Raw genomic sequence first — 13447 nt, 5'->3', positions numbered from 1 at the left:
TCTCATTCCTAGATGCCTCTGTAAAATTTTGGAGCGAATTGTTTTATGACGTATTGAGGAATGGGTGAGTGAGCACGATGTGGTAAGTAAGGTGCAGTATGGCTTTAGGGCAGGGTTAGGGACTCAAGAGCAATGTTTAAAATTGCTCAGGATGATTGGTATATATACGCAGGCAAAGAAGGGTACCCTGTATCTTGCTTTTATGGATCTTAGCTGTGCATTTGATAAAGTAAACCGCAGCAAGCTATGGGAACGGCTAACCTCAGTGGGCATGAAGCCCCAAATTGTGGAATTGCTCTGTTACTTACACTTGGGAACAAATGTAACCATGAGGTTTGGGATGCATGGGGAATATACAGAATCTTTTGGTTTTAGAAGAGGTGTGAGACAGGGTGTGTTTTGGCCCCCACCCCATTTCTTTTATACACAAATAGGTTGCACAATTTTTTGGTAGAAAGTTGTACGGATGTTCCCACAATAATTGGAAAGTGTGTGCCAGCCCTGATATATGCGGATGATTCGGTGCTTATGGCCCAGACTATGAATGGTCTTCGCGAGGTGGTTAAGGCGTATGGCAATTTTATGTTTGACTTAGAGGTAAACAGCAGTAAGTGACATTTCTTGGTCCTGTGGAAAACCATTGAGCAAAGTGGGTGCTAGGAAGATCAATGACCAAATCATCAGCCGTGCGCAGGAATTTTTCCTTTTTAGGGGTAACCTTTAATGATAAGGGAACATGGAAGCCCTGCATTTTGAGACGATGCACGCATTTTAATGCCACCGTAGAAGCTACCTTTGGATTTGTCTCAAAAGTGGGGAATAAACCTATACAGCCTCAGCTCGAGGTGTATAGACATAAATGTCTCCCAGATCTTTCGTATGGGGCACCACTTTGGGGCTATTTGGGCAGCAAAGCCCCCCCTGATAAAGGAAAATCGTTTCTGTAGAAGGTTATTGGGTGTGGGGCAAATACTTCTGTGTTCTTTCTACATGAGGAACTGAATTTGGAGTCTATGGATGATAGTATTAAGATTGCGCCCTTTTTGTTATGGATCTCAATCTGGTCAAATGAGTGAGCCTCCCTAAACAGGGAAATATTGCGTGACTGTTTGACATGTGATCACGCGCTGGATATCCCCTGGTTGATAAAAGAAATCGCTATATCTCTTGGCCGCCCAGAAATGTTCAATGCTCCAGAATGCCTAATGCGCAGTAAGAAGGGTTGGGTAAAGGAGATTTTTTTATTTTATTCTGGGAGCCAAAAGGGAGTCAGAGGAACTAAGGAAACAGATGGTGAGGGAGTTCTTAATGTTAAAGTTGCAGGTGGGTCCAGAGATGTATCTTTTGAAGGTACAAAATGTTTGGGAAAGGTCACTCATCACTCATTTCCAACTAGGAGTAATTAGAAGAAATTTGTGTTTCCCGTTTGGCCAGTACGATTTGAAATCTATAAAAAATATGCCCATGTGATGGGGTGTCTTTACAGACCTTAATCCATTTTACCCTGTTCTGTTATTTTTATGCACCGTTTAGACGGAGATTTTTATTTCCCCTTTTGAGAAAAAAGGGTTTTGTGCAGGTCCGCCCAGCTTATTTGTGGTTGCGTATGGTCCCTGATGTGCTGGTGTGTCGATAGTTGGGATCATTCTTAAAAGGAGCAATAAATTGGCACAATAGTGTAAATTCTTTTTAATTATGTATATATTTTTTATCTTTTGAATTTTGATTGGAAAATGAAATTGTAAGTATTTTAATCTTTTAACTAAGGTGAATTTTTAGCTTGTTTTGAATATTTTATATCATGTATTTATGTGATCCTTGGTTAATATTATATAACCAAATAAAGAATTTGGTAGGATTGTTTTGATGTAGGGAGGTGTCCCTTCCTGCACCAAAACAATCATGCCTGTAAACCAGGAACCCTTGCAGTATGGTGCAAGGGTGCCTGTATTAGCGCTATGGAGCCTCATGTGTGCCAGCGCAGGTAGAGAGCTGAAGAGCACCTTATCTTAGTAGATATGGTGTTGTTCGGCTCTTTCTCGTTCAACCAAGGCAGCAACATTGCTTGATGCCCTGCACTGCGTAAACATTTAGTCAATATGCTCGAGTGTGCACAGGACATATTTCTACAGACCCTGGAACATACCAAGGAGTGTCCAAGGTGTTCCAAGCATCACACCTAACAATTTGTCTATTGACATCCTGGGTGGTATGATCATCAGACTCATCAGTAAGCTAAGCCTAACTACAGGCGCTAAGAGAAGAATAGACAGCAGTGTTCTGAGCATCGTATAAACGTTGGCCTAAGCATCGTACCCACGATTGCTTTGAGCATCATAAACACGGGTTGTTACATTAATTATATAAACAGACATGCACAACGAAGTTTAATGTTCCCTCATTTAAAGTACATTTACGTCTCTTAGACATGCCTCCGTTGTAAAAAAAAAAAAAAAAATGCAAATTACTTCGTTGTAAAATACTTCGTTTACTTCGTAGCATTCGCTTCTAGCTAATGACTGTTAACCATTACTACGTGTATCTCTTCTACACTCTGGTCTTCCTCAGTCGCTTCCTTGGCCTTTTTCGAAACAAGAGCTCCTCAAACATTCCGTCATGTGTCATGACAGGATGCAGTAATCTGCTTTCACGTCAATAACATGTAAAAAATCATCGGTGGCCCTGACATCTCTCAAATACCAGCAGGCGTCTTGGCGGGAGGAGGGGGAGTTCTGTTAATGCCAGCTGCGGATTCACCCATTGTCTTTAGTCCTCTGACAGACACGCGCATCAAAATAATTATTATTGTGTTCTTTATGTACTAACAGTTGATAAATCACAATGTTTTTAATTCTTAAACGTGTAGTTTAACATTAAACTTTGCCCCGTTGCATCACTTTTATTATTGATCCCCTGTGGCTCTTGAGAAGACCTCCGTCAGTCCTCCTACCACAAAATAAGGAGTATTTTGCGGCTGGCTGAAACAAACCTGAGCTTAAGCTATTTAAAGCCATCTTTGTCATGAAATTAACATTCAGATAGTGAGGGTACGCCTTTTGTAATCGTTTTCAATTAAACCCCGCTCCGGTTTGCCTCCTTAAAGGTGTTTGAGTCAAAGATGTAGAAACCCTATGTCTGATGCAAAAACACAAACTTATAGGATAAGAAAGTGTGACCTATCCATTATTGTTTACTTTTCAGAGATGTAAGGTTACACCCATTGGCCAGCGGTATGCCAGAGAAAAAAGTGATTATGAGGGCTGAGTGATTGCCTGACCAAATAACTTATTGAATTTACAAAGCCACTCATGCTTTCTTCTTCTTCAGTGAAACTACATATTTTTCAAACCAGCATTAAAATACAACCAAAGAAACACGGACACCCTAACAATGTTTTTAGTAACTTTCAGTGTGTGGGAAGTTTTAGTGTGTAGAAATAACCATATGAAATTATTTGTTCTACTTGTAGTGCATTATGGGTAAAGACACCCTGTAGGATCTACAAGTGCCATCCATTTGTGTACTCCCCAGGGTGTTCTATTTTAAAACATTAATGTCCTCTGTCCGGTGGCTGAAATTATTCATCGTTTGTGTCGTGAAAAAACAACTGCTTTGGTGAAGGATAAGAGGACAGTTAGAAAATGTGCTCACTCTTTCGAATGTATGAACAAAGGTCCATGCCTTGTGCTTTGCCTCGCCGTTCTTCCCGCCAGGGTCCAACATAGATATGTTGTACATCTGTCCCATGGGTTTTCCATAATTAATTATGCATAGGAAATTAATACTCAAATTGTGATACTGATGAAGTAAACCTAGTCAGGAGTCTTGCTTGGTAATTTGACAATTCTGATCTGCTCTGATGTGTCTGACGTCTTCAGATAGTGTGTAGTCCACAGAGACAGAAACTAATGATGATGTAAGTGACACAATATACACTGTTTCGATTTTTTTCTGTTTCTCGTCACTTTGTACCACCTGACATAAATAAAGTTATTAAAAAAAAAAAAATGAAGTGTAAGCAAGTCTAGCTCTACATTGAGATTGTTTAATGTGATGGTTTTGACATCTAAAATATGAACTATGATAAATCACACAAGTGGGGGATCAATTGATTGACAGATGTATTTGATTACAGCATGATGCTTGTGACATTCAGGCCCGTATTTATACTTTTTTTAGCGCCGCATTTGCGCCGCTTTTTGACGCAAAACGGCGCAAACCTACAAAATACAATGGTATTTTGCAAGTTTGCGCCGTTTTTGCGTCAAAAAACGGCGCAAATGCGGCGCAAAAAAAGTATAAATACGGGCCTCAGTGCTTGGATAGGTTTTCTGGTGCAAGTGAGGTGCTAATGTGTGTTTAGGTGAACAATATGTTGCAGCTTCCATGGCCCTATTGGTTAACATCTGTAATTAATACAAGTGACTTCCTCCTATAGTCCACTTGACAGTTACGCTTGAGAACTGTACCTGGTAGCTAGATTTCCTTCACCTGTAATGCTGAGAAGTGCAGGTAATCTCCCTTTCAATTTAAAGAAGTGCAGGTACTCGGTGACAGAAAATTCCTGCCCATTTAAAGTACTACCTGTACTTATTGCAGTCATAATGGAAAAGCGCTTCTTGTTGCTAAGAATGATAGACTGCTAGGTGACCAAGAAGAAGGCAGACTTCTGATCAAGAAAAGCCAGGTCTTAAGACGTTTATGAAACTTAAGCAGGTGCCTGGTGCAACAGAGAGCAAGAGGAAGCAATTTGCAAAGTTCTGGCAGAAGAAAAGCAAAGGTACAATGAATAACTTTCTAATGGCTGATCTCGCAAAAATACGGGTTGGAAGAACGGTCAGATCAGTCAGAAAAAGAGTGTGAGCTTCTGGCTAAGAACACAAGGCCATTTTCAGCCCAAGCTTGAGTAATAAGAGTGCCTTAAGCACAATGCGCCAGCTAAAAGGGTGCCAGTCAAAGGCAAAGATGTGGTGAGAAATAGAGGCTCTGCAACTAACGCTAGTGCGGCAGCGTTTTAAACCTTCTGGAGGGATGGCAAATGGTACGCCGTAAGGCCAAGATAGGTCACAAAATGGATCTGAGAACTAAAGCAAGAAATGTTGGGAAAGGAACGTCCCCTGCGTGGTGCACAGTCGTGTTGCCCTACCCTGAATGCCTGACTGTCAATATCTGCTATCCTAACCTAGCTTATGGGGGTAAAAGGGGGGACTTCAATCTCTATTATTCGAAGAGAAAGGGCCCCCTTCAATAGATCAGTATTCAGCGTATCTGCTTTCAGTCAGTAGAAGAAAGCTCCCACCTTTTAGTGCCTCTGTGTAAGTGTAAAGTGTAAGGGAAATTGACTAGGAAGCTGGTGGTGGAGGAAGAGAGAAATGCTGTGTGCTTCCTAATTAATAAAAATTACAAAATGCTAAAACCAAGGACTACTTTTTAAGTAGTAAACATTTGCAAAATGAGGTGGGATGATTTCAGCACTGAAGGACAGCTGGACCACAGTAGCCAATGGCTGAAAAAGGGCAAGAAAGAAAGAGTTTGAAAGCTGTCTGTAGGGGAGACCTAAACATGGGCATAACAGGGTCATGTTTATAATGCCCCTCTTTATTATCAATAAATGACATTTATTGTAGATGATCTGTAGACCAGGGTTATGCTAGTGACTAGTCAAAGTGATCCGCCAATGCAGTAATGTATACCCTTTCATACAACAGCTGAAAACATATAGCTAAATAACAGGATTGTCTCAAATACTATCAAATATATACATTTCACGTATACTGGTCATTTCAAGAAATACCTATTTTAAAGATGGTGTGGACATGCTACACCAGATAGCTTGCTCTTGTCTCTGAACACGTACTTTAATGTTATTACAAATTTGTGCACCACAGATATGGTTCAGAAAAAGGCACACAAAGTTTTTTAAACCAGTCAACCAGCTTAAGTATCACTTAAAGACCTAACAGGCTTCCTTTTCCACAGACAGGATGTAACAAAAATCTGGAACAAGGGTGTTTTCCAAATATTCAGCAAAAATCTTACTACTGGAGCTGATTATTTCTCACGTTGAGATGTTTATTGAAGTTTCAAAAAGCAAATAACAGTACCAATAACAAATGCAAGGGGTGAATCTCATAAATAATGTATTTGCATCCTAAAAGAAGCTAAGTAATCACAGTTATAATTATATTTAAAGAATCTAGCTTTCCGTTTTTGCCGATAATTACAGATAAATAGATTGAATAGCTTTTCTCTTCCGGACTGCATTAATTTTTAAGAATATAAAAACGGAACATATGTTGTTGTTTTTTTTTATGATTCTTAGTGCTGTCAGCCATGACTGGCAGGCCAGTAGTTGTGGCGGTTGACAGGCAATGGAATTAACGAAAAGAGAGAATATTTCCTAATGAAGGTTAAACAGCTTCAGGTACGCCGCTATTTAATCTGTTCTACAATGCTAATAATTTCCAAAAAGAGTGTTGTATTGTAGAAGGCCGCTTATCGTGTAGGCATTCATCGAATAAGTAAATGTGGAAATATACCTTTTGCATCGTAATTTTTAAAATAAGCACAAAATAAATATGGATCAATACAGATTACATGAGCAAAAAATAAATATGGATAAAGACAGGAAAGCAAAAAAAAAAAAAAAAAAATACCCTAAAAACAGGAGTGCTAATTATGATCAATAGAGGCAGAGCAGTTACAGCAGCGATTCCCTGGTTGAGTGTTCGGTGCATGATGGATCACGAGGAAAAACAGCTCATACTCGAGGCACACCGAAATTCTAACATGATTTTGGAGATTCTGCACCTTACTAGATGCAGACTGGACATGTATGATACAAAGGTGCTTCACAAGGCTACACGTGATATGGATTCAAGTGCAGGCACCGTACGGCGTACGCCACCCCAAAAGGGATGTGCTGAGGTCGCTGACTGTTCAACTGATAAAAAACATGAAAGTGCAGTAGGAAAGGCTGATAAGGCTTTGCAAAGTCCAGAGTGACGAAAATCTGTCGTTCACTCTAGGTTTAACTTCCCCTGGCCAACCTATTGGCTAAATCACTCTTTACTATGTGTCACTACACAATCTTTTTGTGGCATTGGTCCCAAAATTAAATGATCCTCATTCTTTCAAACACATTTGTAAAATCATTCAAAAACAAAAGGTCTGGCCTCAACAAAATGTTTTGATGGTTCTTGGTTTTTCTTTTTAATTTTAGCAAGAATATTTCAGAATAAAAGAGAAACAAATATATCTTCTAATAGAGGCATTGGTTTTATTATTACTTGAGGCTGCAAACCATCGAAAGCAGTCCCCAGGCCAGACTTAAAGCAGGGTGTGTTTTGTAAAAAGCTGTTAAGGTCATCTAGTTCCGAGTTAAGATTCAATCAGCAATGATCGCTGTATTCACAGTCCAGGATTTCACAGGTTAACACTCCTTTCCATAGGTACCTAATGAAAGAACCAGGTGGGGGTCTCGAGTTCAAAGGGATAACATAGCAAGGCGGATGGAAGTGTAACTTCTGATGAAGCAGTCACAGGCGCATGAGGTGTGACACGTACATCATGGAGATGGCTTGTGTGTAAATTGCAGGAGTTTAAATCATCCCAAGGTCGGCTTAACCTTTCATCCTTCTGACCCACTACTACACAGAGTGTTGTTAAACTGGGTGATAGCAATACCCGTTACTGACCGTGCAGAAAAACATCAAAAATGCGCTAAGGGGTCCGTACAACGAAGGTCAACTTGTATAGGACAATGGGGCGTGGGGCTCATTAATATTTTATCAGCATAGCTCCACTTTTGAAGGAACAACACTGGCAGGCTTTACATGCCTCACTTGTGCCACATGTATAATCATCATGTCACAAACACTGCAGATGAGACACTTGAAAGCGCGTCAAAGCTGCACCCTAGAACAGAGGCACGAGCACGTGTCTTGTACTGGTGAACTGGGTATTTTGTTATGCTCTTACATAGGGCACTTTCACCATTGTTTTCTTGGCTCTTAGGAAAATGTTAGCTATAAAAAATAGACTTAAGAGAAGGATTTTGCGAAAGGCCAAGTCTTCGGATTCTTTCTGAAGAACTTTATTCTATGTATGAGTGCTTTAATAAATACTTTTAAGTAAAGTAGGATACAGAATGTGCAGCTAAGTGCAGGAATCTGTGCAACGTATTGTTTTTAACTTGTAGCCAGTGGCCGCCAAGTCGTTGTCGCGTATGAGCAGAGGTGCAGGAGCAGAGATTTGGAAACAGAATGAAAGAAAAGTTTAACCTTTAAAGCACATCAATTTGCATACATATCACAAATTGTGAGCCTGTCGCAGTTCTCTCGCCTTCTAACTTTCCCAAGTTATAGTCAAAATTGGGTCATGTGACCTAGGTCCCGCCAATAATTTTATGAATAGGGCTTCCGTGACGCACGCTGGGGGAAAGAAAGTACTATTATTCTAGATTTTATTTTTTTAAACTTTTAAATGGCAAGTCGCAGGACACGTTTTCGCACATTTCAAGTACTGGGCGCAGTGGTCATTGAGCACAGAGATGAGACAGTATTACAAAACAGTGAAATTACGCGCTCCACTGCTGTAAATGCGTAGGTAGTGAAAACTGCAGGTCTTTCATTTGAAAGCAGAGTATCTGCACCTAGCAGTAGTAGTGGAATATAGTGGAATATTTTTAACTGGACAGTGCCAGCATTTCTCCGTTGGAATCAGCAGATACTCTAAAACTAAGCGCCTGTGCTTTTATATTTCATTGAAGCACCTCTGAATACAACGCAACGCGTCTATAGAAAGAACCTGGGTAACAAAACAATGCGATTATCTCCCTCGTGCCGGCTCGTCCCGCATTAAGGATGCAGACAATGCCGGTCACTTAGATTAGTGCGTACACAGTAACTCGCGGTCCAAGTCCCTCGAAAGAACCAACACCAACTCACCGGACATGGTACAACCAGGAAGAAGGGAGTGCTAGCGCCGTGAAGAGTAGCGTGGTGCCCCAGGCGAGCGAAGGGCACCTGCACACTGGGGTACAGCTGCCTCAGAGTCCGAGCTGCAGGGAGACACACCGACAAAGAGCGTTAGCCCGCGCCCTGTAGCCGCCCGCTGCTCACCTCCTATTAGAGGATGTTACCCTATCCTGCCCTACGATGACTCTGCAATCTGCCCCTAGCTACACTTTCCAGGGGCACTTCATCCCCCCCCCCCCCCAACACAATCTATAAATCCCCGCGCTACAGCAACTAACCACATCACCAGGAGCGTATCCCCCAGCCATTCAGGGAGCCCCAATTCAACCCAAGGCCATTGAATATCTGTGAGCGAAATATGAGACACTCGGGGGGCCCTTCCTCACTTTCCGCTGGTGGGTATTTCTGCGTTACGTCACTACCCAGCAGGGCCCCTGTTTGTATGTCCTATGACCCTCTGCTACATTTGTTATTCCCTGTGGCATCCGGGCATTTAGCAACCTCACAACCCGCTGCGGTTAATCTTAGGAGCTGGGAGCTGCTCCGGTGATCACCAAAGACAGCCGTACAGTCTAGGCGGAACCACGCCCCCTCTTATACCCACAACTACGCACTTTGGAATGCAGGCAAAACAGCACAACAATTACTTTGGCTGCGCGGAGGGGGGTCAGGCAGCTCTTCAGGTCCACGTGAAAGGCGAGTCCTCTAGGTGCCCTTGCGGGTGTGATCTGGGGGGTCGCTGAAAGCAGTGACAGCGCAGTCTGCGCCCCTCCTACCGGTGACTGCACAGTGATGTCACCAGGGGCGGTGGTTTGCAGGCAACGCGGCCTTCTCCTTCGCTGGCGCAGGTTGGCACTGTGAGGGTGTCATATGGAGCCTTCTGCAAGCTGGGCTGTCGGTGAGGATGGCGAGTCACTGCCCTCTGGCTCCGCCCGCGCCTCGCCCCCGCCGCTTTTCCTGCCGCCTCTTTATACTGTAAAGTACACACACCAATGAGCAAAGGTCTCCCTAGACTAGTTTGGCAGCTGACAGCAATCGTTTAATACGCACGACTGTTTTTCCCCACCAACCTGCAAATCCCTGCGTGCCCAAAAGTTGGCGGGAAAAGTTCCTTGTAAGAGCTGCCTCAGGTTCACGGGCAGAACGGAAAATGGGATCAGGACTCCCATCCTCAAACTTACTCCGATTCTCAAGGGTGGCTGTCAACATTTCGAGGCGCTACGTTGGAAAAGGAAGTAGCACAAATAGCACCCCTTTCCTCTCTTTAGGGGAAGCACCAAATGGGTCACAGATAAAACAGGTGTGTGTTGGGGGGGGGGGGGGGGTGTGATCACAAAGAATGTGCACAGGGGTGTTTAAAAAAATATATTTATTTATATATACATATATATATATATATATATTTTTTTTTTTACCTACTGGCGGTCTGCACTAAGTAGTTATAGTTAGGACCATGGTTCCTTAGAAAATGCGTTTTTTGACATGCCTATATCTTTGGCACCGTTTCACAAATCTCCACAAAATTTCCCCCAAAAAGTGGCTCAGTGATTCTTGTTGAACACAGGAAGTTTCAGGGTGATCCGTCAAGTGGGAGCGGAGAAAAAGGGGTTGGGTGGTTATAAGGGCTTGGCTGCATGGCCTGGCTGCAAGGCCAGGCCTTGCGACCAACCCCTGCTGCACACGGCCCAAGGCTGTCTGCGGCGGATGTTGAAATAACATATAGTAATTAAAAGTACTTTACATTGAAAGAACATGGATATTCACTGGAAAAAAAAAACAAAGGACACAGGGATGTTATAGTTAGGTTCTGAATTTACTTATACAAAACTATAGAAATTCAGTAGTTATAGTTAGAGTTCTTTCAATTAACTACAGCTCACGCCCTATGGTAAGTATAACTCGCTCCTTCACCAAGCACAGATAATTACTCCACATATTATGTCAGTGATGAGATCTTGTATAGCATCTTCGATATCACTGCAATGATTGCAATAATATTATTGATTAAAAAAAAACTGTGCAAGGACACAAGTTATAGTTACCTTAGGGTACGAGTTATAGTTACTTGAAAGAACCTCAACTATAAATGCTGAATTTCTATGGGTTTGTACGAGTAAATTCAGAACCTAACTATAACGTCTCTGTAACCTTTGTTTTTTTCAGTGTGTGTGTGTGTGTATATATATATATATATATATATATATATATATATATATATATATATATATATACACACACACACACATACATACATGCATGCACGCACACACACACACACACACACATATATCCATACAAACTAATTTCAACTTTTTTTCATGCAGGCTATGAATTAAACATTACTATGTTCTGTGGAAGCAACAAGGTCTTTGAAGTGTAACAAGCACTCCTGTTCTCTTCACACCACTCATATCTTTCTGCAACACTATTTACATCTCACACCTCATCTCATTCATATTCAGCACAATGTTTTGCATTATCCTGCCCACACTTCCCTGCACCTCCTTCACATCACCAATTCCATGAACACACACAGTGCATTAATTCACCTGTTTGCACTGAATTTTCTTTAACTTTTGCCCTGTCGATATTTTGACATCTTTATCCCTTCTTCACACACTTTCGCATACAATCACAATTGGCACATGTCACCATTGCTCTGTGTGCTCTGCAGAGGCCAAGGATGTGATGAGCATGTATTCTGAACCCTTTTAAAACCACTGAAAGGTACCGCATTCAACGTGAACTCCACAGCTCTTAATCGTGACCCACTCACAACCTGAAATCTTACAGTTACATAGGAGCAACTCTTTGCACTCTGTACTATACATGCCTAATATGTTGCTTGAAGAAAAAAAACTACAGAAACACCACCCGGGAAAAAGCAAATACTCTCAGGGAATGCATAAGCAAAAATGTCAAATGTAAACGGTAACAGCATTGCATTTCCTAGGCTGAGAGGGCAGTGTCTATTATTGCTGGCTTCAACTGTTGCCAGTGGTGGGGCACAAAGAGGAGCCAGGACATTTATTAGTGAGGCCCCTGAACCACCAGCCTCCCCTAGCAATGTCACTAGAAGGTTGAATTGTTGCTGCAAGATTGCAGAATGGCCCACTAAGAGTTGCTGTTATTTAAAGGGAAAATGGGACGGGGGGGATCTCCAGCAGAAGAGTAAATGTCATATCTCGTTTCATACCAGCTCACTATGGCCCTGTGAGGGCAACTTAAAGTGGCTTGGCAACTTCGGCAACAGGGGCAAAGGAGTTAGAGCTAAGTGGTATTTGCTTGTATGACTGGCCTTAGCCACCATATCTGCTACTTTGAAAGGACTGAATCTTTTGCTGCTGCACAGGTTAAGAGCTGGCATTGTTTCCAAGCTACCCTATGGAATACCCTCAACATTTTCTGTACAATTGGTGGAACTGCTTAGTTGGAGATAAGAGCACCAATGACTGTGATGTGGTTCAAGTGATTTGAAAACATTTGGGTACCAAATCAGCCTTTTCTCGCGACTGGAGCCATAAAAGAGCACATCCATCAAGGATGCTTGGACATCTTCTGAAAACGCAATTAATCTAATCCAAGCGTGCCTTCTAAGAATGGCACTGGTGCCAATAGCTCCGTCCAAATTAGCATGCAAAACATAGCTCACAGTGCCCTGTCCATATTGCTTGCGCGTTTTCTCTCACCCTTCACACGGTTTGAAAAACTATTAATTTCCCTCAGGTTGATGGATCTTTTCACTCATTGAAGAGTGTGGTAACCGTTTACAATAAAATTAAACCCAAACAACAATTTAAACACCATGATCCATGTGGCCACAGAAGAATACTCCAATCAAAATAAGTTTCAAAACTTTATTTTATAACTACGAAGCCAAAGTCACAGACTGTGCGCAGAATCAAATTATAAAGATAAATGACACCATAGGCTCAAGAAGAATAATACATATTAATAAAGCAATCGCTTGAGAAACCGAAACATGTTTCAATTCCATATTTAAAGTAGTTAGTCAACTCAAAGGCACAAATTAAGAATTAGGGGATTGAGACATAGGTTCTCCATGCTACTAACCAAACCTGGACAAGCATGTGTGGGAGCAGGCTACACATGCGGGTAAAAGTCAAAAAGGAAAGAAAAATAATTTAAAAAGCATTGGACTAAGTTAAACTAGCTAAGAAAAATAAGGATAGCTGTCAGCATGCTAACGCTACACAAAAAGCAGGTCAAAGAAGGATAACATTGCTTTCGAATATATATTTCCTAGGTTCAGCATTCAATTCAGTTTAGTCAGGAAAGCATGTAGCTCATCAGCAAAGTCTGTTAGAAGCACCATCAAGGGGAAGAGGGCAGAACACAGGCTGTACATAGAAATCAGGAAATGTCCAAGGGGACAAGTTAACAGAAAAAGATTCAAGAGGGGACTTCCACAAACTTAAAATGTCCTTCCCTAATCTAAAATACTCAAA

At 41.7% G+C, this 13447-nt stretch overlaps 1 protein-coding gene across 4 annotated transcripts in view; it reads right to left on the bottom strand.

The window, feature by feature from the left end:
* The window catches only part of GYG2 (glycogenin 2), a 271963-nt gene extending 262088 nt beyond the window's left edge, over positions 1-9875 (bottom strand). For 3 of the 4 annotated variants that reach the window (XM_069205089.1, XM_069205090.1, XM_069205091.1), the window contains exons 1-2: positions 9626-9752; positions 8949-9061 (exon numbers count right to left, since the gene is read on the bottom strand). In XM_069205089.1, coding sequence (XP_069061190.1) covers positions 8949-8955 — 7 coding nt within the window. In that variant the 5' untranslated portion in view covers positions 8956-9061; positions 9626-9752. Of the gene's footprint in view, positions 1-8948; positions 9062-9625 lie in introns of all 4 variants that reach the window. The other variant, XM_069205092.1, reaches the window with a different exon arrangement.
* Between the last annotated feature and the right edge of the window lie 3572 nt (positions 9876-13447).

The sequence above is a fragment of the Pleurodeles waltl genome, chromosome 8, assembly GCF_031143425.1.
Source record: "Pleurodeles waltl isolate 20211129_DDA chromosome 8, aPleWal1.hap1.20221129, whole genome shotgun sequence".
Taxonomy (NCBI): Eukaryota; Metazoa; Chordata; class Amphibia; order Caudata; family Salamandridae; genus Pleurodeles; species Pleurodeles waltl.
This window is presented reverse-complemented; position numbering and strand designations above follow the sequence as displayed.